Source organism: Hoplias malabaricus, chromosome X1, assembly GCF_029633855.1.
Source record: "Hoplias malabaricus isolate fHopMal1 chromosome X1, fHopMal1.hap1, whole genome shotgun sequence".
Taxonomy (NCBI): Eukaryota; Metazoa; Chordata; class Actinopteri; order Characiformes; family Erythrinidae; genus Hoplias; species Hoplias malabaricus.
In genome coordinates this window covers 24,666,136-24,689,675 of record NC_089818.1, presented here as the reverse complement: position 1 = coordinate 24,689,675, position 23,540 = coordinate 24,666,136, and the positions used below count along the sequence as shown (strand labels likewise).

The following is a 23,540-nucleotide window of genomic DNA, read 5'->3' as shown; positions in this document are numbered from 1 at the left end:
AAGCATCAGCCGATGTGCTTACACAGATAATAATAATAGCAACACTTTTTCTTCCAGTAACATTGAGACGGCTCCTAACTCCGAAGAGGACGCTGGAGCAAACAGTGATCTCATGTGAGTTGACATTTGATGCTTAATTCTGTCAAAAAATAAAGAAGTGCAGAAACTCTAGGACATGAGGATACAATCCCTGTCTCCTGCCTTAGAGCCTAGATGAATCTGTTTGTGTTTGTGTTCTGAATTAGAGGATTTGGTGACAGTATTTTTATAATGCTCTTTTTTACATTGTAATAAATAATGTACTTTAATATCATTTTGTTTGAATCATGAGGACAAGAATAGAAATGTGTGCTTCCAACAACTTGTTTTTAACAATTGGTAACATAAACCAGCTAAATCAAATTAAGCCACACAGCTCCAGGGACCTGGAGGTTATGGGTTCGATTCCCGCTCCGGGTGACTGTCTGTGAGGAGTGTGGTGTGTTCTCTCTGTGTCTGTGTGGGTTTCCTCCAGGTGACTGTCTGTGAGGAGTGTGGTGTGTTCTCTCTGTGTCTGCGTGGGTTTCCTCCGGGTGACTGTCTGTGAGGAGTGTGGTGTGTTCTCTCTGTGTCTGTGTGAGTTTCCTCCGGGTGACTGTCTGTGAGGAGTGTGGTGTGTTCTCCCTGTGTCTGCGTGGGTTTCCTCCAGGTGACTGTCTGTGAGGAGTGTGGTGTGTTCTCTCTGTGTCTGTGTGAGTTTCCTCCGGGTGACTGTCTGTGAAGAGTGTGGTGTGTTCTCCCTGTGTCTGCGTGGGTTTCCTCCGGGTGACTGTCTGTGAGGAGTGTGGTGTGTTCTCTCTGTGTCTGTGTGGGTTTCCTCCGGGTGACTGTCTGTGAGGAGTGTGGTGTGTTCTCCCTGTGTCTGTGTGGGTTTCCTCTGGGTGACTGTCTGTGAGGAGTGTGGTGTGTTCTCTCTGTGTCTGCGTGGGTTTCCTCCGGGTGACTGTCTGTGAGGAGTGTGGTGTGTTCTCTCTGTGTCTGCGTGGGTTTCCTCCGGGTGACTGTCTGTGAGGAGTGTGGTGTGTTCTCTCTGTGTCTGCGTGGGTTTCCTCCGGGTGACTGTCTGTGAGGAGTGTGGTGTGTTCTCCCTGTGTCTGCGTGGGTTTCCTCCGGGTGACTGTCTGTGAGGAGGGTGGTGTGTTCTCTCTGTGTCTGCGTGGGTTTCCTCCGGGTGCTCCGGTTTCCTCACACAGTCCAAAAACACACGTTGGTAGGTGGATTGGCGACTCAAAAGTGTCCATAGGTGTGAGTGAATGTGAGTGTGTGTGTCGCCCTGTGAAGGACTGGCGCCCCCTCCAGGGTGTATTCCTGCCTTCGCCCAATGATTCCAGGTAGGCTCTGGACCCACCGCGACCCTGAACTGGATAAGGGCTACAGATAATGAATGAATGAATGAATGAAAATTAAACCAATCAAAATGTACTCTTTTAAAAGTCGTTGACATTTATGAATGCTTTTATTTCTTGGTTTTGTTCTGACAGTGTTTTGATTGTCATCTCTGTAGTTTTTCACTGCTACTGAACTAGCCTTTATTGCGTTTTATTGTCTGAAATCTGTCATTGGGGAACACTTTACAGTGAGGGTAAATAACTCATGAAACTAAAGGTAAAGTCACAATTAATCATTAAGTACTAGCATTTTTTTAGGGTTCTTTTAAAATCCTAAATTAATGTTTATTCTTGTTTCTGTCATTTCCTCAATGATTAACTGTGACTTTACTTAATCGTTTAGTAATGCCTGATATTACTTAAACCTCTCTTAAGTATCGTTAATTAATCGTAAAGTGTTAAAGTCTTTCCATAAAGTGTTAAAGTGGTAATTCCATAAACAGTATACACATTCACATATGTGCACACACGCAGTCAGAGACACACACACACACACACACACACACACCCCTCTCCTCTGACATGTCCCTGCACGCTTGCTTTGGCAAAGGCTTAAACCAGTCTAATTGAACACTGAGCCTCCTCATTAATAAGCTCCATGCTGTTTAATCTCTCTTCAGCTCGGGTCTTAATGAAGGGCGTGGTCCTGCTTCACAGCATTCTGGGAGCTATCTCAGTGCGCGCCTCCGTGCAGTCAGAAATCTCTTTACTGCAGTGTCCTGCTCTCTGTCTCTCTCACACACACACACACACATACACATATATATATAAGCAGTGCTATCTTTAGATCGACTTCACCTTGCGGTGTGGCAGCGACCTGCGGCAAGAGCATAAGCTGAATGTGTGATCTCACCTAAATCACAGAAGCAGTCCAAAACGCTTGCTGTGTGTGTTAGTCCCCAGCCACGGCTGCCACATATCACCCATTCCCTTTCCGTCAGTCTCCAGTCCACGTGAAAAGGGGTCCGTACACAGCAAGGTGCCACAACATGCTCAAAACGCAGAGTGTGGTCTGGCTTACCTGGTTTACCAAATATGTTTTACATCTTACTTGTATTAAAGGAAACATCCGTATAAGAATAGCCTGGGACATCTGAAGCTTTGGGGTGTGTAATATGTCTCAGGTTATGAGATATCGCCAGTAGTGTGTGTTATTCCCATGCCGTGGCTGCCATGTGTAGTATATTATGTTTGTGTCAGTCTCCAGTCAAAGTGTGGGGGTTGTAAAGCAGCAGGGGGCCACAATATGCAGCGTACAAAACACAGCGTTAAACCAAAGGGGAAACTGATTAAAGACAGGCGTGAATTAATGTTTATTGTAAATTGTTTAGCATTCATTTTTATTAATCAAGCCATCCACATAACAATCACCTGGAATACTGGAGGGTTGCTCAAGTTGCTTACAGCTAGGAGCGTGTTAATCGCTGAGCGATCACTGGATTAGGAACTCCTACCTTGTTTCTACACTCACTGTCCATTCTCTCAGCTCCACTGGCCACACAGGAGCACTTTAGAGTTCTACAGTTACACACTGTAGTCCAGCTGTTTCTCTGCATACTTTTTATCCCTATTTCACCCTGTTCTTCAATGGTCAGGACCCCCACAGAGCAGATTTGGGTGGTGGGTGTTGGGGATTTGTTAGTGTGTGTTGTGCTGGTGTAGAATGGATCAGACACAGCAGTGCTGCTGGAGTTTTTAACCCCTCAGTGTCTGGACTGAGAACAGTCCACCGACCAAAAACATCCAGCCGACAGCGTCCTGTGTCACTGATGAAGGACTAGAGGACGAGCGACACACACTGTGCAGCGACAGATGAGCTACTGTCTCTGACTCTACATCTACAAGGTGGACCAACGAGGGAGGAGTGTCTCACAGAGTGGACAGAGAGTGGACACAGGGTTTAAAAACTCCAGCAGCACTGCTGTGTCTGATCCACTCTACACCAGCACAACACACACTAACACACCACGACTACCACCCAAATCCTACCTGCTCTGTGATGGTCATGACATTGAAGAACAGGTTGAAATGGGGATGAGAATGTATGCAGATTAACCTTTATAAATCTAAACATCCACCTAATAAACAACTGGAACATCTGTCAGGAGGCTCACATCTAGAGTCTTAAAAGGTATCTCACGTTATAACACCTCTTGTATGTGTTAGACTCAAGCCACAGCCGCTACATATCCACTATTACGCTTGTGTCACTCCACAGTCAACATGTGAGGGGTTGTTACACAGCAGGGGTTCGCAATATGTTCACAGCACAGAGTTGAAGCAGTGGTGGCTGTGGTTAAAGACTGCTCTGCGTCGACGTTATATTTATTATTTATTTATACCTCCACATAACTGGAATATCCCAGGGTGGGTCTAGACTTTCACAGCTTTTAGGAAATTGTCATAAATATTTTGTAAATTATTACACCTCTGCTGGCCTTTACAGCAGTACCACATTCATAAGTTTGGGGACCCCGGCCGGATTCGGTTTTGATGGCTTTCTAAGTGATCCTCGACACAGAACACACTTCTTCTCATTTTAAAGCAACAATAGGTAGCATTTTCACTGTAAAATTACAGCTTGAAAATCATTGTGATGCTTCACTGACCTGTGATAGGAGAACTGAGTCTCTGATATTGCTACTCTGGGCTCAGCACTGCAGAACCTGCACTATGTAACATTTGACAGGGTGTAGGAAATCATCCAACTCCCCAGCTAACACTAACCCGTGTTAATATTGCATTAATTATATTAAGTGATGCTTTTTATAGTCGTATTACACAGTAGTCTAGTTTTTTGTTGCTCATGAGTAATTTAGTGCTGATAATAAAGTGTTATTATGTGTGTGTGTGTGTGTGTGTGTGCCTGCGCAGGAACTGCATCTCCTCCAGGGATCCCTACTGTGGCTGGACCAGAGGAAGCACCTGTTCTCTCCTCAGACCTGGAACCAGGTGAGATTCCTACACAACACACTCTGCAACACTTTATCATCACATCGCTGTCAAAAAAAATTATAAAAAAAAGCTCATAACCTGAAATAGCACAAGGTTCTATTTCAGGTTCTTTTTAGACATTGTTCATAATTAAACACAATGGAATTGACGGCTGGTGTTTCCAGATCATTCTACACTAGCTTCTACTCACGTAAAACAGGATACGGTAAGATAGCACTGAAGGAAATTGCAGCTTCACTGAAACATTAGTCAGAAACGAGGACAGGGGAGGTCTAAGGATATGAGGTAGTAAACTGACAAGACATTTCTACCAATAGTTTTAATAATCAGGGGTTTCAGCCTAGAATCTTTTAACAGTAATGAGTTCAGTGAGAAATAACTCACATTTAACAATAAAAGTGCTTATCCAAATGTATTAATTGACTGTAAATATTAGTAAATAATAAAGGAATCTACTTTTTACTCAATTCTAATCTCTTTTAACATACTGTTTTTTGATTGTTGTAATCGTCTCGCATATTATTTGGATCAATACGATCCATAAAGTGAAGTATAGACTTTATTTATTTATTTAAATTTAGTTGTTGCACCGAGTCTCTCTTGGGGTGAAGCATGTGTTTCTTCTAAGGCTCATGAAGCCACTCCACTGCTTCTTTTCGAGCTGTTTCTAATGTAGTGATCCATGAATGTCTTCACACACAGGAGGTTAACGCAAACTGTCCAGATCTGTCATGATGCTAATGCTAGCTACCACCATGAGCAAAGTGTTGTGCAATCGTGTGGTGGGGGGTGGGCACACATATCATAACCACCCACAGAGCAAGACCCAGTTGTTATCTCTAGGACTCCCAGCCTCAGATGTTTGAAGCAACCCATAATCTCCTGATGATAGGGCAGTTTAGTAGTTTTTGGTCATTACTCAGTACTTTAGGAGTTTTACTCAAAGTGTTGATTGGAAAATCAATCACTGCCCTCCACACAGCAGACTTGGGTTTGATTCCCAGCTCAGGAACACAAAATAAAAGCCAGACTATTGCTGCATTGGGCTTACATCCATAAAGCATTTTATTTGTAACTCACTCAGGACAAGAGCAATTGTCAAATGTTTAGAATTCCAAAAAATATGTTACAAAAGTTGACTGTATTTTCCTTTTCTTCCTTTTAAAGGCTGCCCTTTGTGCAGGACGTGGAGTACGGGAACACCACACACCTTGGAGACTGTGATGGTGAGTTACTGGACTAGTGCGGCTTGTGGGTGACAGAGCTTTGAAAGTCTTAGACGCTTTGACAGATTATTTATAGAGTTTATGCGTGTGGAAAATCTGTGCTTGTTCTGAACTGTTGACACACACACACACACACACACACAGTGTTAACACAAGTAATGATGTTGGTGTTAAGGCAGTGATGGGATTATAATTCTGCTGTGCAGTACAGTTCAGTGTCAACTTAATTGAACTGCGCAGCAAAATGATGAGTACAGCACCTTACTGTGAAATGATGTAGTAAAATTAATTGATATCCTGGCAATATTTGATAGAGTATTTATTGATAATTAATGTGATTTTTTATTGAAGTCAAACTCAGTCTAAAACAATCTAATTAAAATGAAAGGCCTTTTCTCTGTCAGTTTTAAGGTGTAAAATATGGACGTTGTCGTGATCGTTGTTGTAGGTTAGCCTTGTTTTTCTGTGGCCGCTGTGAGGCTGTACATCTACACAGACAAGTGCCAAAATACATCAGTTTTCATGTGTTGTGGGGACATTTCAAAGTCTTCTATTCATTTTGTGGAGTTAATAATAACACTTACCTTATCCATAAACACTACTAGCCCAGTCCTAACCATAATCTTAACCTTAACACTATCCTTAAATCATGTTTTCACCTTAAAAATGTAATGATTGACATTGTAGGGACCTGTTCTGGGTGCGGAGAACATGAAATATACCTGTTATACACACACACACACACACACACACACACACACACATATAGTGGTGCAGCTGTGTGAAGCTGCAGTACACAGGCCTTTAAACTTTCCACTACTGGCAACAGCCTACAGCAAGATAGATCCGACACTCACACAAACAGAGAGAAAGAAAGAGAGAGAGATGAACAGATGGAGAGAGTGACACAGAAAGAGAGAGGGACACTGACAGAATATTAAGCGACCGAGGTGGGAAAGTTAAGTCGCAAAGTTTGTAGAAGTTTGGGGGGGGAAAAAAGGCACAGAGACGAAGGACAAGACGCTGCTGTTAAAGTCAAGCAGAAATCAGGACACATTTGTCCTTTTTAATGTGACATTTCTGAGGGAAATGGGTTACTCACTTGAGGAATAACTCTGGGCTGGTTCTAAAAAACACTAAATATAAATCTAAACAACTCTCGGATGCAGATCATTTTTACGAGTGATTTTCATCTTCCAGCTCATGGCTGCCGAATTACTATTAAACTCAGCTAAGTTCAGCCTGACACTTACTTTAAACTTATACTTAATGGCAGCTCAACGCTTAAACCTAACCCTGAAACAGTTACATAGTGCAGTTTCTGCAGGTGCTGAGCCCAGAGTAACTGTAATTTTAAGGTAAAATATTACATAATGTTCCTTAAATCTGGTAACACTTTATTGTAGGTGTTTGGTAATTATTGTTGATGTAGCATTGTGGGAAACAATGATTCTTTCTCCTAGCTCTTAGCATGGGCCACCTGCAGTGCTATAATAATAATAATAATAATAATCATAATCATAATGCTCCTGTTTCCTCCCACAGTCCAAAAAGACACGTTGGTAGGTGGATTGGAGACTCAAAAGTGTCCGTGTCAGGAGCGAGGGGCGGATTGAAGGAGGCGGACGCATTCGCTAAAACACGGGATATATTTAATAACCAAAGATATAACAAAACACAGGCAAACTACAAAGGGAACTACAAGACGAGGACATAAAATACTGAGACAGAAAATACACTAAACGACAAAACTAGGAAACAAACATGACTTGACTAGAAACGAGAGATAAACGACGCGACATGACAAGACCGGAGAACAATACATAATGAAGTGAAATGAACGACAAACAGGACGTGAAACAAGAGGGCTTAAGTACTCACACAAACGAGAAACACCTGGACAGATAACGAGGACGGGTAACACATGACACGGACGAGGAGGCGGAACAAAGGCGGAGACTTGAACATAAACAAAACAGAGCCATGTGCAAATAAAGCACATGGTCGGGACAACAGACTGACAGGACGAAGGCGTGACAGTCCGTAGGTGTGAGTGAATGTGTGAGTGTGTGTTGCCCTGTGAAGGACTGGCGCCCCCTCCAGGGTGTATTCCCACCTTGCGCCCAATGATTCCAGGTAGGCTCTGGACCCACCGCGACCCTGAACTGGATAAGGGTTACAGATATGAATGAATGAATGAATGAATAATAATAATACGAGTTTCTGGGTAAGAATACTACTCTATGCGATTCTGCCAAATGCTAGAAATGTGAATGTGTTCAATCATAACGCTACATGACATGTAACTGTGAGATATAAATCTAACCCTATCTTCCTCCAGAGGTTACATAGTGCAGTATCTACAGTGCTGAACCCTGACTAACAATGACAAAGACTCTGTTAGCTAGGTATTTATTGTGGGCTGGAAGAAGAATATCACATTCCAAGGTCTGAATAACATTCACCAAAGTTTGGGCCCAGATACTATTACGACTTATTAAACCTGACACATCAGCTGGGTGGAGTAAAACTCTTCCACTGATGGGAGAATAAAGAGGAGCATCCAGTCAGTCTTGTAGTAATTGTATGTGTTCCGTAGCTGCTGCCACTGGGTTCAGAAATGAAACTTAGAACAAAGCGGAGACGGGTTCCACTCAAAGCCGTTTAAAGCCCAAATTCCCATTAAGTTGAAAAGTGCTTTCGGAAGCAGCACAAAGCTGTTCTGCTGGCGCTCTGCAGAACTGAGCCACTCTCTGCCTCGCGCTTTGTCCTGCTTCCAAACGCACGGATCACAAATCCGTCTGGGCGCCCCACTTTGCGGCGGAGTTGTTGTGGAGGAGTTGTGGAAGTGGAGCGGCAGCGGGGGTCCTGAGAGCTCTCGAGCAGAAGAGAAGAGCGGGGGTTAGCTGGCTCTGGCCGAGGTGATTATAGAGTCGGGGAAATCTTCACAGCGGTGAGACAGCTCCTGGGCTCTGAGAGACGGACTCCATCTTTCTCACATTACTCTTGGAGAAGTGCACCGTAGGCCCTCGCTCAGAATGGATATTACTGCATCTGTACAGGCCCTGGTCAGACTGCACGGCTTGTTTATTTTCGAAATGGAAATAACACCTCCTGCGCCAGTCGTAATGAACTATCACTATGTCATTAGCTGTAGGAATAAATTAAACGTCTAATTTAAATGTGACTCACTTTTGCACAGGACACAGTTTATATTTCGTGGAGCTGTGCTCATGACTTTCCTTTAGAGTAAGTTACAGTGTTAGCACAAACGACTGTGTGGGATTATGTATATTTATTACATGGGGTATTATATTTTACTGTTTTATAAAGAATAATATTTAAACATGCTTTACTAAGTAATTCCCATAAATTATTAAATCATTTTCACACCTTCTTTAATTCTTACTCTTATCAAGGCTTTCTCACACATTAATAATTTGTTCACACACTTACATTTATTTGAAGGGATATTACCAGCAGGACTCCATAGGAATGCACTCTAAAAGAAAAGTGTGGTGTGTTCTCCCTGTGTCTGCGTGGGTTTCCTCTGGGTGACTGTCTGTGAGGAGTGTGATGTGTTCTCTCTGTGTCAGAGTGGGTTTCCTCCGGGTGACTGTCTGTGAGGAGTGTGGTGTGTTCTCCCTGTGTCTGCGTGGGTTTTCTCCGGGTGACTGTCTGTGAGGAGTGTGGTGTGTTCTCCCTGTGTCTGCGTGGGTTTTCTCCGGGTGACTGTCTGTGAGGAGTGTGGTGTGTTCTCCCTGTGTCTGCATGGGTTTCCTCCGGGTGACTGTCTGTGAGGAGTGTGGTGTGTTCTCCCTGTGTCAGAGTGGGTTTCCCCCGGGTGCTCCGGTCTCCTCCCATGGTCCAGAAACACACGATGGTAGGTAGATTGGAGACTCAAAAGTGTCCGTAGGTGTGAGTGTGTGAGTGAATGTGTGAGTGTGTGTGATGCCCTGTGAAGGACTGGCGCCCCCTCCAGGGTGTGTTCCTGCCTTGCGCCCAATGGTTCTAGGTAGGCTCCGGACCCTGAACTGGATAAGGGTTACAGACAATGAATGAATGAAAGAATAATTTTACATTTACATATTTTTACAGTAAATGACAGTAACTGCTATATCCGCCTGATATACCAATTTTATCAGTTTTTTTTGCTTTCAGTGCATAATTATGCATGACCAATTGCAGCAAATCAGTGGTAATCCCTAGCTTCTACATTATTTGTTGTATTTCTGTGTGAATTAGATTCGACTGTGTGTTCTGTTCAGTAAATAACAGTGATCTCAGCAGGTGATGTGTGCGTTTACACAGAACATGAAATTTCTTAAATCAACTGAGATCGACTATGGCTTAAGAATGAGAGTTGTTGGCTTTTCTCTCACTGAGATTTTGTGTTTGATTTCGCCAATTAGCATTGGCATTAATTAGCTTTGGCATTCATTAATGTTATTCAAAGCAATGCCAGTTCCTTCTGAAAACCTGAGAAAAAACTCCCCCACGTCTGACTGCATTTACAAATGAACTTTTGGAGACATCCTAAACTTTCTCTCATTTCTCACTTAGGAGTTTGGAATGGCCTTTAATTGAATATACGCTTAAATTAAAAATAAAATGTGACAGCTCTTTCATGAGCATTGGCTTCTGCTCATAGGGCATTATTCAGCTGGGGTGTGCAGTCATAACATTAAAATGACTCTTTGTTTCTACAGTCATTGTTCATTTTATCAGCTTCACTGACCGTATAAGGGCACTTTGTAGTTCTACAATTACTCGCTGTCGTTCATCTAGTGCTCTGCACTACATTCATTGATAGCTCAATTTAAACCTGTTTTTCGATGGTTAGGACCCCTAAAGAACCACCACAGAGCAGGTATTATGACAATGAACATCTAGGGCATAGGGGTTATTGAATCTTAAAGTGGAACACAGTCAGCTCAGGTGTGAACTGTGACATCATTCCCAATTTCACAGTATAAACGTATTTGAAATAGGGCTGCTTCTATGTTGGGGACCAACTCTATGGAGCATAATCTAATTCATGGATATTGTTTGCATTTTGAGGTGGCACGGTGGAGCTGCAGGTGGCGTCGCAGTCACACAGCTCCGGGGGACTGTCTGTGAGGAGTGTGGTGTGTTCTCTCTGTGTCTGCGTGGGTTTCCTCCGGGTGACTGTCTGTGAGGAGTGCGGTGTGTTCTCCCTGTGTCTGCGTGGGTTTCCTCCGGGTGACTGTCTGTGAGGAGTGTGGTGTGTTCTCTCTGTGTCTGCGTGGGTTTCCTCCGGGTGACTGTCTGTGAGGAGTGTGGTGTGTTCTCCCTGTGTCTGGGTGGGTTTCCTCCGCAAAAATGTTTGTAGGTGTGAGTGTGTGAGTGCGTGTTGCCCTTTGAAGGACTGGCGCCCCCTCCAGGGTGTGTTCCTGCCTTGCGGGAATACCCAGTGATTCCGGGTAGGCTCTGGACCTACTGTGACTCTGAACTGGATAAGGGTTACAGACAATGAATGAATGGATATTTGCATTTTTTTTTGGTTTTAAAAATAAGTAATTGTTAAACAGTCTTTAGAAGTGAATATAATCAGATGAGCCAGAGTATTGAAAAATAGTGAATTACACAGTGTTGTAAAACTCCAGCACTGGGATTCAAGAGCATCGCAATTCTTGTGTTTAAACAAAAAAAAAGGAAAAAAAAAAACCTCGTCCACACTGCTTAGCCCCAGGCTTCCCCCAAGGCCATCTCCCAGCTCTGATGCCTGCCTGTCATAAACCGAACAGCCCCCATGTTTTAATCCACTATCTGCATTATCTACTTACCATGGCGTGTTTCAGCTGAACCAGCAGTGAACTCTGCTTGCATGTGTTTAAGCCTCTTCACTTTGTCACTTAGCTGGACCTCATCTCCACAGCTTAGACCGAAGCTGAAATAAACCACAAATATTACACAGAAACAACATTAAGTCTAATGGCTCCACCATTACCGTAAACCAGAGGAGCTGGCATTGAAAAGCCTTTTACTTCTACAGCGTAATAAGCTTTTTTTTTCCTCTCCAGAACTCATTTTCTTTTCATACGTGGAAATTATAATTGGCCCACATATGTCATTACTTCAAGGGGCCGCGATGCTGCCGAGGCCCAGGGCAATCAGGTCTGCCTAATGTAAGAGCACATCTGTTAAGACTGAGGAGGACCGTGTACCTCACAATTTGCCTTGACACTGACAGGGAAATGGAAGTTAACCAAGAAGCTCCTTCTGAATTGTTCAAATGCGAAATGAGGGCAAAGCAGACAAGGGAGCGAGAGAGAGAGAGAAAGAAAGAGAGAGAAAGAGAGAGAATTTAGAAATTCTTTTATCTCTTTTGTCAGGTTAAATAAAGAAAAATCTCATAACAAACACAGTGTAAAAACCAGAGGTAACTCACATCTCACATTAAAAGAGCAGTCTGTAATTTATTTACTGTACTCAATCATAATATTAACCATATACATGTGTCATCAGGGGCAGCAGGTTAGTGTCGCAGTCACACAGCTCCAGGGGCCTGGAGGTTGTGGGTTCGATTCCTGCTCTGGGTGACTGTCTGTGAGGAGTGTGGTGTGTTCTCCCTGTGTCTGCGTGGGTTTCCTCCGGGTGACTGTCTGTGAGGAGTGTGGTGTGTTCTCCCTGTGTCTGCGTGGGTTTCCTCCGGGTGACTGTCTGTGAGGAGTGTGGTGTGTTCTCCCTGTGTCTGCATGGGTTTTCTCTGGGTGCTCCGGTTTCCTCACACGGTCCAAAAACACACGTCAGTAGGTGGATTGGTGACTCCAAAGTGTCCGTAGGTGTGAATGTGTGTGTGTCTGTGTTGCCCTGTGAAGGACTGGCGCCCCCTCCAGGGTGTATTCCTGCCTTGCGCCCAATGATTCCAGGTAGGCTCTGGACCCACCGCAACCCTGAACTGGATAAGGGTTACAGATAATGAATGAATGAATGTGTCATCAGGGGTTAAGGAAACATGCAGCTGTAGTTGAAGCACTGGTATCTGCTCTAAAACTACAGACACGTGTGGATTAAAGTTGTAAACTCTGTAGGTTGTGGGCTGTAAACTAAGAAAGTGAGGGATATATAACCGTATAAGGGATAAAATAAGAGCAGCATTAAAGGTGTTAAGAGTACGAGTAACAGTGTAATCACTGTGATATTTGCTTTTCAAACAAAGAAACTGGGGAATAAGGGTTGTGTTTCAAAAGCTAACTTCAGGCTCACACAGTTATCTAATTAAGATGGAACAGAAAATGTTAAATCTGGCAAATAATACCAGTGTTAACCTCATAAACCGACCCTTTTAATATGGAACTAAATGCAAAATGAATGCAAAAATTGTGAATAAGAGGCAAACGTCTGTCTTCTACGGTGGAAGGGAAAAGTCAGACAGAAAGGTAACTACAGCCTCGTCTAAGGATTTGAGCCTGGGAACCTGAGGGAGCTTCATATCTAGGGGGCGGGGCACTCTCTTTCAGTGTTTTGTATCTGTGTTACGGTTCCTGTTGTAAACGCTTGTCGTCAGTTTTACAGATTGCTCCTTTAAAGAGAACAGATGTGAGGACATGATGTTCTCTCTGGTTTGTTTACGTTCAGAAGCACTGACACTGGACTGAGACACTTGGATTTTAAGCCATTTACAGACACCAGGGCTTCGTAAACACATTAAACCAGTTCCAGACACAAACTAGAGCTAGCCAATAGTGAGGAAACATCCTGAGCATGTTATATAAATAGGTATTTGATTAAATCAGGAATGGTGTCTTTAATGAGCAGGGTGAAGTGTTCCAGGTCGTTGTTATGGTTTGTTTAATACTTAAGTCAGAATCTAATCTCATTAAATGTTAAAAATGCAGCTCTCTGATCAGCGCTTGTCTGTCGTGGCCTGTGTGTCCTCTGCCTATCTGTCCTCAGCGTGTCTGTTGTCCGCCTGTCCTCCTCCTGTCTGTTTGCCTTCAGCTTGTCTGTCTTCAGTCTGTGTAGCTTCAGCCTGAGCCTGTCCTCTGTCTGTCCTCAACCTACAGCCCCCAGTCTGTTTTCAGCCTCTCTGCTCTCAACCTGTCTGTCATCTACTTGTCTGTCTTCAGCCTGAGGCTTTCTGTCCTCTCTGTCCTCTATCTATCTTCTGCCAGTCTGTTGTCAGCCTGTCTGTCCTCATCATGTCTGTCTGTCCTCAGCCTGTCTGTCCTTAGTCACTCAGTCTTCAGTCTGTCTGTCTGTCTGTCTGTCTGTCTTCAGCCAGTCTCCTTTCTACACTATCTAATGTCATCCTGTCTGTCCTCAGCCTGTCTGTCCTCATCATGTCTGTCTGCCCTCAGCCTGTCTGTCCTTAGTCACTCAGTCTTCAGTCTGTCTGTCTGTCTGTCTTCAGCCAGTCTCCTTTCTACACTATCTAACATAATCCTGTCTGTCCTCAGCTTGTCTGTCCTCATCATGTCTGTCTGCCCTCAGCCTGTCTGTCCTTAGTCACTCAGTCTTCAGTCTGTCTGTCTGTCTGTCTGTCTTCAGCCAGTCTCCTTTCTACACTACCTAACATAATCCTGTCTGTCCTCATCATGCCTGTCTGCCCTCAGCCTGTCTGTCCTTAGTCACTCAGTCTTCAGTCTGTCTGTCTGTCTTTAGCCTCTCTGTCTTCAGCCAGTCTCCTTTCTACACTATCTAACGTAATCCTGTCTGTCCTCAACCTGTCTGTCCTTAGTCACTCAGTCTTCAGTCTGTCTGTCTGTCCCTCTGTCTTCAGCCGGTCTCTTTTCTACGCTATCTGTCATCCTGTCTGTCCTCAGTCTGTCTGTCCGCATGCCCCCTTCACATCAAAGAGCAGCTAACTTCAAAGAGCTCTACTCCTCCGTAGCCAGACGCCACGGCTCTGATGTTTTTAACGCTGACCTCAAATGTGGGCAGAGAAGTTGTGAGTTGGAGGGTCAGAAAAAAGAAAAGCTGTAGGGAGATGTAGCTGGATATTTGGAGGAAGTTTGGAGGAAAGAAGTGTACAGAAATGTATGCTTTTTGCCCTTAAACCAAACACAGTCCAGTCTCACTCCAGAGTTATATGTGGTGTCTGATATAACAATCTGCAGCGTGCATTTAGTCCAAATTTAGTCTGTTATTAAAAACACGGACCATAACATCAGCCATAACATTAAAATGACCTCCATTTCACATGTTTTTACTTTGTGGTTCTACAGGTTCAGACTGTACTCCATCAGTTGCTGTGCACAGTTCATTAAGTCCCTATTCATCCTGTACTTGAATGGTCAGATACTGACGTGGTGGTGGTGGTGTGTTAGTGTGTGTTGTGCTGGTACGAGTGGATCAGACACAGCGGTGCTGCTGGGGTTGTCACGGCTGGTCTGAGAATAGTCCACCCACCATCTTTATATCTACAAGATGAACCAATGAGGTAGGAGTGCCTCACAGAGTGACAGTGAGTGGACACAGTGTTAAAAGCTGTGTCTGATCCAAGCCCCACACAGGGGGAGGGGGTCCACACTTTTTATTTTTTTAATTACGTTACAACAAACTCTGAGGAAGTCGTATCAGTCACGGTGCTCTTAGCTCCTTTTCAAAAGCAAAAGAGCAAGCTTCAGACGCCAGCCGTGTCCTTGATCAGTAACCACTGGGAGAACGGAACATTTTTAATGTACATTTGATTTGCCTCTGAATTCTGACTTCAAGAGCAGATACGCAGAGGCAGAGCATCTCATATCAAAACAGGCGCAGTGTCAGTTCCTGCAGCTAACGACAGCAGAAGTCTTCTTTGTCAGAAACTGTTCTATATCATAAGCCGAGTTGATGTCGTAGCTTATAAAACACATTTTTTTTGGCCCATTTAAGAAACGAATGTTCTTTGAGGGCTTTGGAGACTTCATTGTTTTCCAAGTGCCTTTTCATCCTTTTGTGGTACGGCAATGTTCTCTTTTTGTCTTTTGTCAAAGACGCCACTCAGTATCAAGAGCAGGAATGAATGAAGAACACACACACACACACAGAGAGAGAGAGAGAGAGAGAGAGAGAGAGAGAGAGAGAGAATATGTAATACTCTGTTGACTCTCACTGTGTTCCAGGTGCTCCATAAAGAGCTAGTGTTTGTGAAGTGGGGCTTCTTTCTGAAGCTGAGAGCAAAGTGACGATGGCTGAAGATACTACTTTAAAATGGTGTGAGTGTTTGTTTAAGAGAGAGAGAGAGAGAGGGAGAGAGGGAGAGACAGTGAGAGAGAGAGGGAGAGAGGGAGAGACAGAGAGACAGAGAGACAGAGAGACAGTGAGAGAGAGAGAGAGAGAGAGGGAGAGACAGAGAGACAGAGAGACAGAGAGAGAGAGAGAGAGAGACAGTGAGAGGGTGAGAGAGAGAGAGACAGAGAGAAAGACAGACAGAGCGAGAGAGAGAGAGAGAGACACAGACAGACAGAGAGAGAGAGAGAGAGAGAGACAGACAGAGAGAGAGAGGTTGAGCAGATTGTACTTTGCTGTTATGTTTATTCAGAACATACTTATTCATAACCTTCTACTCTGTGTACATTGTTAGCCTCCTTTCCCCCTGTTTTTCAAAGATCAAGACCCCCTCAGGCCCACCACAGGGCTACTATTAATTGGGTGGTGGGTCATTCTCAGCGCTGCAGTGACACTGACGTGGTGGTGGTGGTGTGTTAGTGTGTGTTGTGCTGGTGTAGAGTGGATCAGACACAGCAGCACTCTCTCAGCACAGCTGATTCTTTACACTTCAGTTAGAAAGCTGCTGCTCTTCTATCCACCCCCACATCAAGCCCTTCTAGGCCAAAAGGGGAGTATCACCACTGTTGTGTCTATGCTTTATCTATGCCCCATCACCTTCAGACCTGTCTTAGGTGGGTTCTACCCCAAGCCTCCCATTTGTACCTCCTAATTCATGCATCTGCAGCGATGCTTCTGCTCCTTAGTCCTGGGAAGAGATGGATACACTCTGTTGTTCACCTGGAATCCCACACTTCACTATGATATTCCAGTACGAGTGCCACCTGCCAGGAAAGCAATCATTTAAGAGGTGTATACCAACGTCTACTTCACAGATCTGCTGTGCTTCAGTAAAGTGAAGCGGAGGAGGACGTGTAACTCACAGAGAAACCTCATCATTCACAGTTTATAACAATGTAATTCTGCAAATTGTAGATCTTTACATATACATCACTGCAGAATAGTATCATGGCCCAGGTGTGTGGGTAATTTCATATTTCAGGGCTTGTGTTGGTGTGTGTGTGTGTGTGTGAGTGTGCGGATGCTTGCTTTCACTGCAGTAACTTGCTCGCTCATTGCTTTTCTCATATCCAGGCTGTATTCCATGTATTCTTCACAAAATCTTTTCGGAGGACTTGGTTAATATGTTTTTTCGTAAATCAGAATCAGGTGCATGCCGCAGCAGGGCAGAAGTTAAGCCATCTCCAGGCAGGCTGCTTGATAATGGAATTCCGAATACAGACTCAGCCGTAGCGTATAGCTTCTCATTCCTGAGGCCTCACAGCCCACACACACACACACACACACACACACACACACACACAGGGGAGGAATGAGAGAGCGAAAAGAGAAGAGGAGAGAAGAGGAAAGATAGGGGGATTGAGAAAATGGTGGTGAAAATCAAGGGCATCCCACAGGGACGACAGAGAGGAAAGATTACAGGAAATGCCATCAGCAGAGAGAGAGAGAGAGAGAGAGAGAGAGAGAGAGAAAGAGAACAGCCATGATACTGCATCTGCAAAGGTATAGATTAGAAATATATGTATATACACCCACACTTTTAAATCCACATTATTACACTCCTGTGTATTAGTCCAGTAATGGATCACTGGGGTGTGCAGATGTGTGGGTGGGCTGCCACCGTTCAGTAACAACTATAAATTAGGAAAATGGCAAAACTCCCAATGACCAGACACTGGGCACTAATAATCTCCCAACTGTGCTCTTCTAACGTCACTATCTACTGTAGTACAATGGACGATCACTGGATTAGGAACACCTACCTTGCCTCTACACTCACTGCCCATTCTCTCCGCTCCACTACAATTACAGACTGGAGTCCATCTGTTACTCTGCATACTTACTTATCCCCATTTCCCCCTGTTCCTCAGCGCTCAGGACCCCCACAGAGCAGGTGTGATGTGGTGGTGGATCATTCTCAGCGCTGCAGTGACACTGACGTGGTGGTGGTGTGTTAGTGTGTGTTGTGCTGGTGTAGAGTGGATCAGACACAGCAGTGCTGCTGGAGTTTCCTTAGCTTCTATTATCTGTGCTGCAAGGCTTGTTGTCATCACAGTTTGCTGTTCTTGGTTAAACAATAAAAGGAGGACAGATACAATTTAAGATACAATTTTTAAAGTAACACTAGGTAGGATTTGGAGTTTTCGCTCGTGGCCTCCCCCTAGAGTTGCAGAGTGTACAGCATTACAGCTAAGCCCTGAATAACAACGACAGAGGCCATGTTTTCCTTGTGAGACCTCCCTAACAGGTCACTGAAGCATCACAGTGATTATAAAGCTGTATATTAAAGGTAAAATAACTACCTAGTGTTGCTTTAATGACATATTACACGTACGGAAGGCCATTAAGCTCAGTCCACTGATATCACTGAGCCACACGGAGGAAATAATCACTGGAAAGTAAAAAGGTTGAAAGGTTATTGCATGAGTGTGTACATTATGTGGCCAAAAGTATGTAGACACTGGCTACTCATTATTACTTTTGAAATTAAAGGCACCAATATTGTGTTTGTCCTCCTTTTGCTTCAGTTAATGTCTGTACACTTATTTTTAACATTTAAACATTAGTGAGATCTTCCTGCTGTTTGTTTCCATTGTACAATTTGAAAAAAACCTCCCAAATGACAGAGAATGACAAGGTTTTCTAGTATCGCTCCCTTCTTGGTTGTTTTTCCAATATGAGAAGATTTGTTTTCCATTTCCATCCGTTCTTTTGGCAAAGCTCCGAGTCGTGGGTTGCCAAGGGTTACCAGCTGTGATGCACATCTCTTAATATCTTCATTTCTTTGTGTGAGCACGGTGACACGTGTCTGCTTAGCTGTGTAGGGATTGATCATGGGAACAGAACAACCGCACAGTGAATCAACTCCACATGCTTGGCGTCTTAATAAAGTAGTCGCGCTGTTAGATCAATTATCCTTGTGGTAAATGTGTTTCTAATTGTTATTTCAGTGAAGGTTAATTAAGTCGATATTTGCTGAAGCCCCAGTAATTCTGGTGAAGTCCTGAACTTAAGCCACATGAAGGTTCCCGTGGGCACTTCTGTCTAACCTTGAGAGGAAAAAAAAACATGTATATGTATATATTTTCCAGGACCCCCTGCTGTGTCTGATCCACTCGTCCTAATCGCAACACACCACCCCCACCACTATGTCAGTGTCAGTGCAGCGCTGGGAATGACCCACCTGCCCTGTGGGGGCCCTGGGGGGCAAAATTGGTATGCAGAGTCATAGATAGACTACAGTGAGTGATTGTCTATAGGTTTACAGGTCTATATTGTCTACAGTGAGTGTGTCTATAGGGTCAGTGGAGTGTGTGTGTGTGTGTGTGTGTGTGTGTGTGTGTGTATTTCCAGGCCACTGTTGTATGCATTGGCCTCTGTGTTATGGTTGTATAGCCATACAAAAAGTCAATACAGGTCAAAATACAGAGAAGTGCTTAGTGAATGCTGTCTGTAAAACTTTGAAGGTTGAGCTGGATCTATAAAAATGTATAAATGTATGGAAAATATTAAAGTTAGTGGCTTTTAATAAAGTGTTACTGCTATGTCATAGACCTTCATCTTGTTTATAGATCACACTATGTCCTACGTTGTCAGAAACAACACGCAAAGTCCAAACGGCTGTCCAGAAACATGTATCTCCATCATGTTGAGGCATCGTTACCTTTGAACACTGTATGAAGGACTGTATGAAGACATCTGAATGATCACTGGATTAGGAACACCTGACAGGTGGTATATAGTCACTGATAAAGTGCCCCCAATTGGTGGTTATATCACAGTGGAGCAGCTCTCCCACCAGTACAAAAGTGCAACCAATTTCGGCCGTGACCATGCAACATACCCTGCATCGACGAGGGTACAACAGCCTTAGACAAACGCATGTCATTGTTGAACACCCATCGTCACAACCAATGCCTCGCATGGGCCAAAAAAGGGATGAGTTGCATTTTCTAGTTGCAACGTTGGAGTGCTACAGGCTGCTGGTGGTGATGTGACGGCCTCGGGAGCATCCTCTTGGTACGCCCTGGAACCCTTAGTCATTTCACCACAATCATTGAATGGTGAATGCTACAGGGACCTGTGAGCTGACCATCTGCATCCATATTTTCAGAAGGTCCTTCAGCAGGACAGTTCCCACGTATCATCAGGCTCTGATCACTCAGGAATGGTTGGAGAAAAACGACATTGCCTTGTCGCCCAAACTCACCAGACTGCAACCCTGTTGAAGATATTTGGGATATGCTGGAGTGAGCTGTGCAATCCGCTCCCACTCGCCTGCAAAATGTCCACCAACTAAGAGAGCTGCTGTAGCGGGCGTGGGCTGAGTTGCATAAGGAGGATGTTCACCACCTTGTGGAGTCAGTTCCCTGGCGTCTGTGTGCAGTATTTAGTCATAAATGTGGACCATCCCACCTTTATTTGCAGGATGTTCCTAATCCAGTGATCATGCAGGTTTAAAAATGATACAATCTTAACTTACTGTACATTAGGAGTATAGACCTTTCTCCTGTAAAGTTATTCTTATGGAGATAATACTTGTGAGGTCCTTGGTAGCAGGTATTGTCACTGCCTCACAGCTTGAGGAGTATTTGTGCGAAATTGTTCACAGGTTTGACTGGCTGAGTGTGTGATGCCTGTCTTGAAAAAGCCATCTCAGAATTCTCTCTCTTTCTCTCTCTCTCTCTCTCTCTCTCCTTCTGCAGGTCTACTGCATGAGAGTTTTATGGATGAGCCAGAGAGCCTGGTGACTCTGAACCTGCTTGTGGTGGCTGCGGTTTCAGCCTTCTCCACCGGGGCGGCGCTCTCTGGCCTGGCCGTGTGTTGGATCATGGGTCAGAAGCATCGACACCATTCCCGTAGCAACACGTCATTGTCCTCGTCCACGGGGGGAAGTCAGAGGAAGAGCGAGAAGGAGCGAAGCATGCTGGGTCCTAGTGGGAGTGGGTCGGTGATGAGTGTGTCGCGGCACAGTGTTACAGAGCGCTCACGGCCACAGGGAGAGACGCTGTTCGTCATGCCCAACGGCTGGGTGAAAGCAGGCGACCTTGATCCAGGGCTGCTGCCCACTCCTGAGCAGACACCACTGCAGCAGAAGCGTCCACCTCCCGGTCTCCTGCGTCTCTCGGACTCAGGCTCGGGCTGGGACCAAAGTCAGACCTTCCTCAACTCGGTGGGCACCCAGTGTCCACCCCCACCACCCTCTGCCATATTCCTCAGTTCCAAGCTCCTCCAGGGTCCAGGCGACAGACGCCATGAGGACTCTATTGACCGCCAGCGCTACGTGTCCCTGTCCAGGTACCGCGAGCAAGGCGGACGTCCCGGGACTCTTTTGCGCAAGTCTGCCGGAGACTATGACTACCCGGTCACTCCGCAGGATTCGCCTGACCGCAGGAGAGTAGTATCAGCGCCCAGCACCCAGATGGAGTATGGAGGAGAGACCCTGCGCTGGACCCACGAGGGATACATATTCAGCCACGCGCCACCGCCCTCTGGTCACCACTATGCCCCGGCCGGACCCCACCTCACCCGCTCTGTCCTACATGGCTCCCGCGGCCTCATGGACCTGGCAGAATTCAGCCATCTGCTGGGCAAAGGAGGTGTTGAGCGAGCCCCATCGGGCCAGTGAAGGAGAGAGAGGGCGAAAGAGTTCTGTGAAAAAAAGGAGGGAGTCGTAAAAGAAGAGGAAGTGCTACTTTGCAATAAGACCACTCTTATAAAGCATTTATGAATTAAAAACAGCTTATTCATGCTTGTAAATTTGGTCATAAATGCCTTATAAATGATTCATAAGCAGTTATAACACACTGTAACCTGAACAAAGGCAAAGGGTGTATCTCTGACTGATGAAAAATACAAAATATGTCTAACGACCCTCAAAATATATTTGGAAAGGAGCAGGTCAATGTTGCCTTGTTCATTTATGTGTATGTAACTGCTTATTGATGGTTATAAGTTATTTGTAACCTAATTAATAACAGTAATAAGCTCATTTTAAGCCATTTATAAATTGTTTATAAGAGTAATCTTATTACAAGGTGGTACCGAAGAAAATGTGAAGGAGGCAATGCCTCAGACCTATCACAGAGCCAGCAGGATCTGGCCAATCACATCTTTCTCTGCCGTTTGTTCTCTCTTTCTGTCTCTCCCTCGTCTGTGAGCTCTGTTTTTTTGATCTCCTCTCGCTCTCTGCATCATGCCGTGATCAGACACTGGAAACGCCCCATTGCTTTCAACCTTAAAGCTCACGCTGCTGCAGGGGAGTAGCGGGAGTGTGTGTCCTATTGCAGGGATGCCGTGAAATTAATTTTCCCCCAAATGTGACACAAATACAATTTATTATTTTCTGCACACATGAAATGATATCTTTTCACACAGCAGGGCAAATTGAATTTGTTTGTCAAATCCAATTTTAGGCTGAGGGTCCACATTAAGTGGCAAGTGAGAATATTCAATTTACCTGCTTTTTCTTTAGCTGCCTTTGCTTGTCTTTGCCCATTGGTTTTCTTATGGCGCTTTTCCACTTCATGGCACCTGCCCAACTCAGCTTTTTTGTTTTTCCATTAGGTGAATTTGGCACCTGGTACATGGGACTAGGTTCTTTTTGAGTCCCTGCTCGTTCGGGACTAAACCATGATGTGTAAACCATGCAGAGCACTGGCCGGAGAGACGTGTCAATCCCAATGACATCTTTCATAAACTAAAATCTCCAGTCTACAGTAGAGATCACGTTTGTTTTTATTTGACTCAGCGGCAACTCGTAAAATCATGCTATGGCCTTTCAATGAGGTACAAACACTCCTTGGATTGGTTGTGAACTAAAAACTCCAATGAGAGCCAAACAGTGCAAAAGAGAAACAAAATAAACTACACGGATCTGTATGAACTTATGCACAGAGCTGTGTTCAGTCCCAGAAACTACAATAACTTGCAAATACACAGTGAGAAATAAGAGATTTTTTTTCTACGTCACTGGCTACATTTTGGGTTGGAGCTGTGCTTGTGGAAAATCAACTCGTACCTGGTCCCAAACAGTGAGTTGGGTCGAGAAGAGTAAATGGAAAAGAGCCATTATTAATGACTCACTGTACGTGACTAGGATTCAGGAACAACGTCTAAATGTCTAAACAATGTCTTTACATTTACACTTACAGCATTTAGCAGAAGCTTTTATCCACAGCGACGGAGTGTGTATCCTCGCTCGTACAAATAGGTTACAAATTACAAACCTAGAAAGAACAAAACGTGGTAAGTCTTGACATGATCCTAGATCAGACATCTGATACACGTTACTGTGACTGTACTGAGAAAATCAGATAACAGTCCTGTACACGTCACTCTCAGCACCACCCAGTGCCACATGGAAATATGAATCACGCACCTAATGTTATTGATTTAGTTATTGATTTGTGACAGAAATGGGTCACTTACAAGATTTATAGTCACGTGCAAATGAAAGGTACAATGATTTACTACATGAAAATGAGCACATCCTCTAAAGGGAAAACACATTTACACATTTTAACAAATAAGTATTTATTTGGAGAATTTAATGTAATAAAATGTAGCATAATATGCTACATTTTTATGTTTAATTATTACAATTTTTTAGATATTAAAGCAGTATTTAAAGGGTTAAATGGTGCTCAATTGTGATATGCAAACAAAAAAAAGATTTTAATTAAGTTTTTTGTAT

General features: G+C 44.2%; 1 protein-coding gene across 1 annotated transcript in view; it reads left to right on the top strand.

Annotated features, from left to right (window-relative positions):
• LOC136675492 (semaphorin-6B-like) overlaps nt 1-23,316 on the top strand; it is a 39,981-nt gene extending 16,665 nt beyond the window's left edge. Inside the window, exons 5-8 of the mRNA XM_066652042.1 lie at nt 58-114; nt 4,302-4,379; nt 5,550-5,608; nt 20,551-23,316. Coding sequence (XP_066508139.1) covers nt 58-114; nt 4,302-4,379; nt 5,550-5,608; nt 20,551-21,473 — 1,117 coding nt within the window. The 3' untranslated portion in view covers nt 21,474-23,316. The remainder of the gene's footprint in view (nt 1-57; nt 115-4,301; nt 4,380-5,549; nt 5,609-20,550) is intronic.
• The last annotated feature ends 224 nt before the right edge of the window (nt 23,317-23,540 follow it).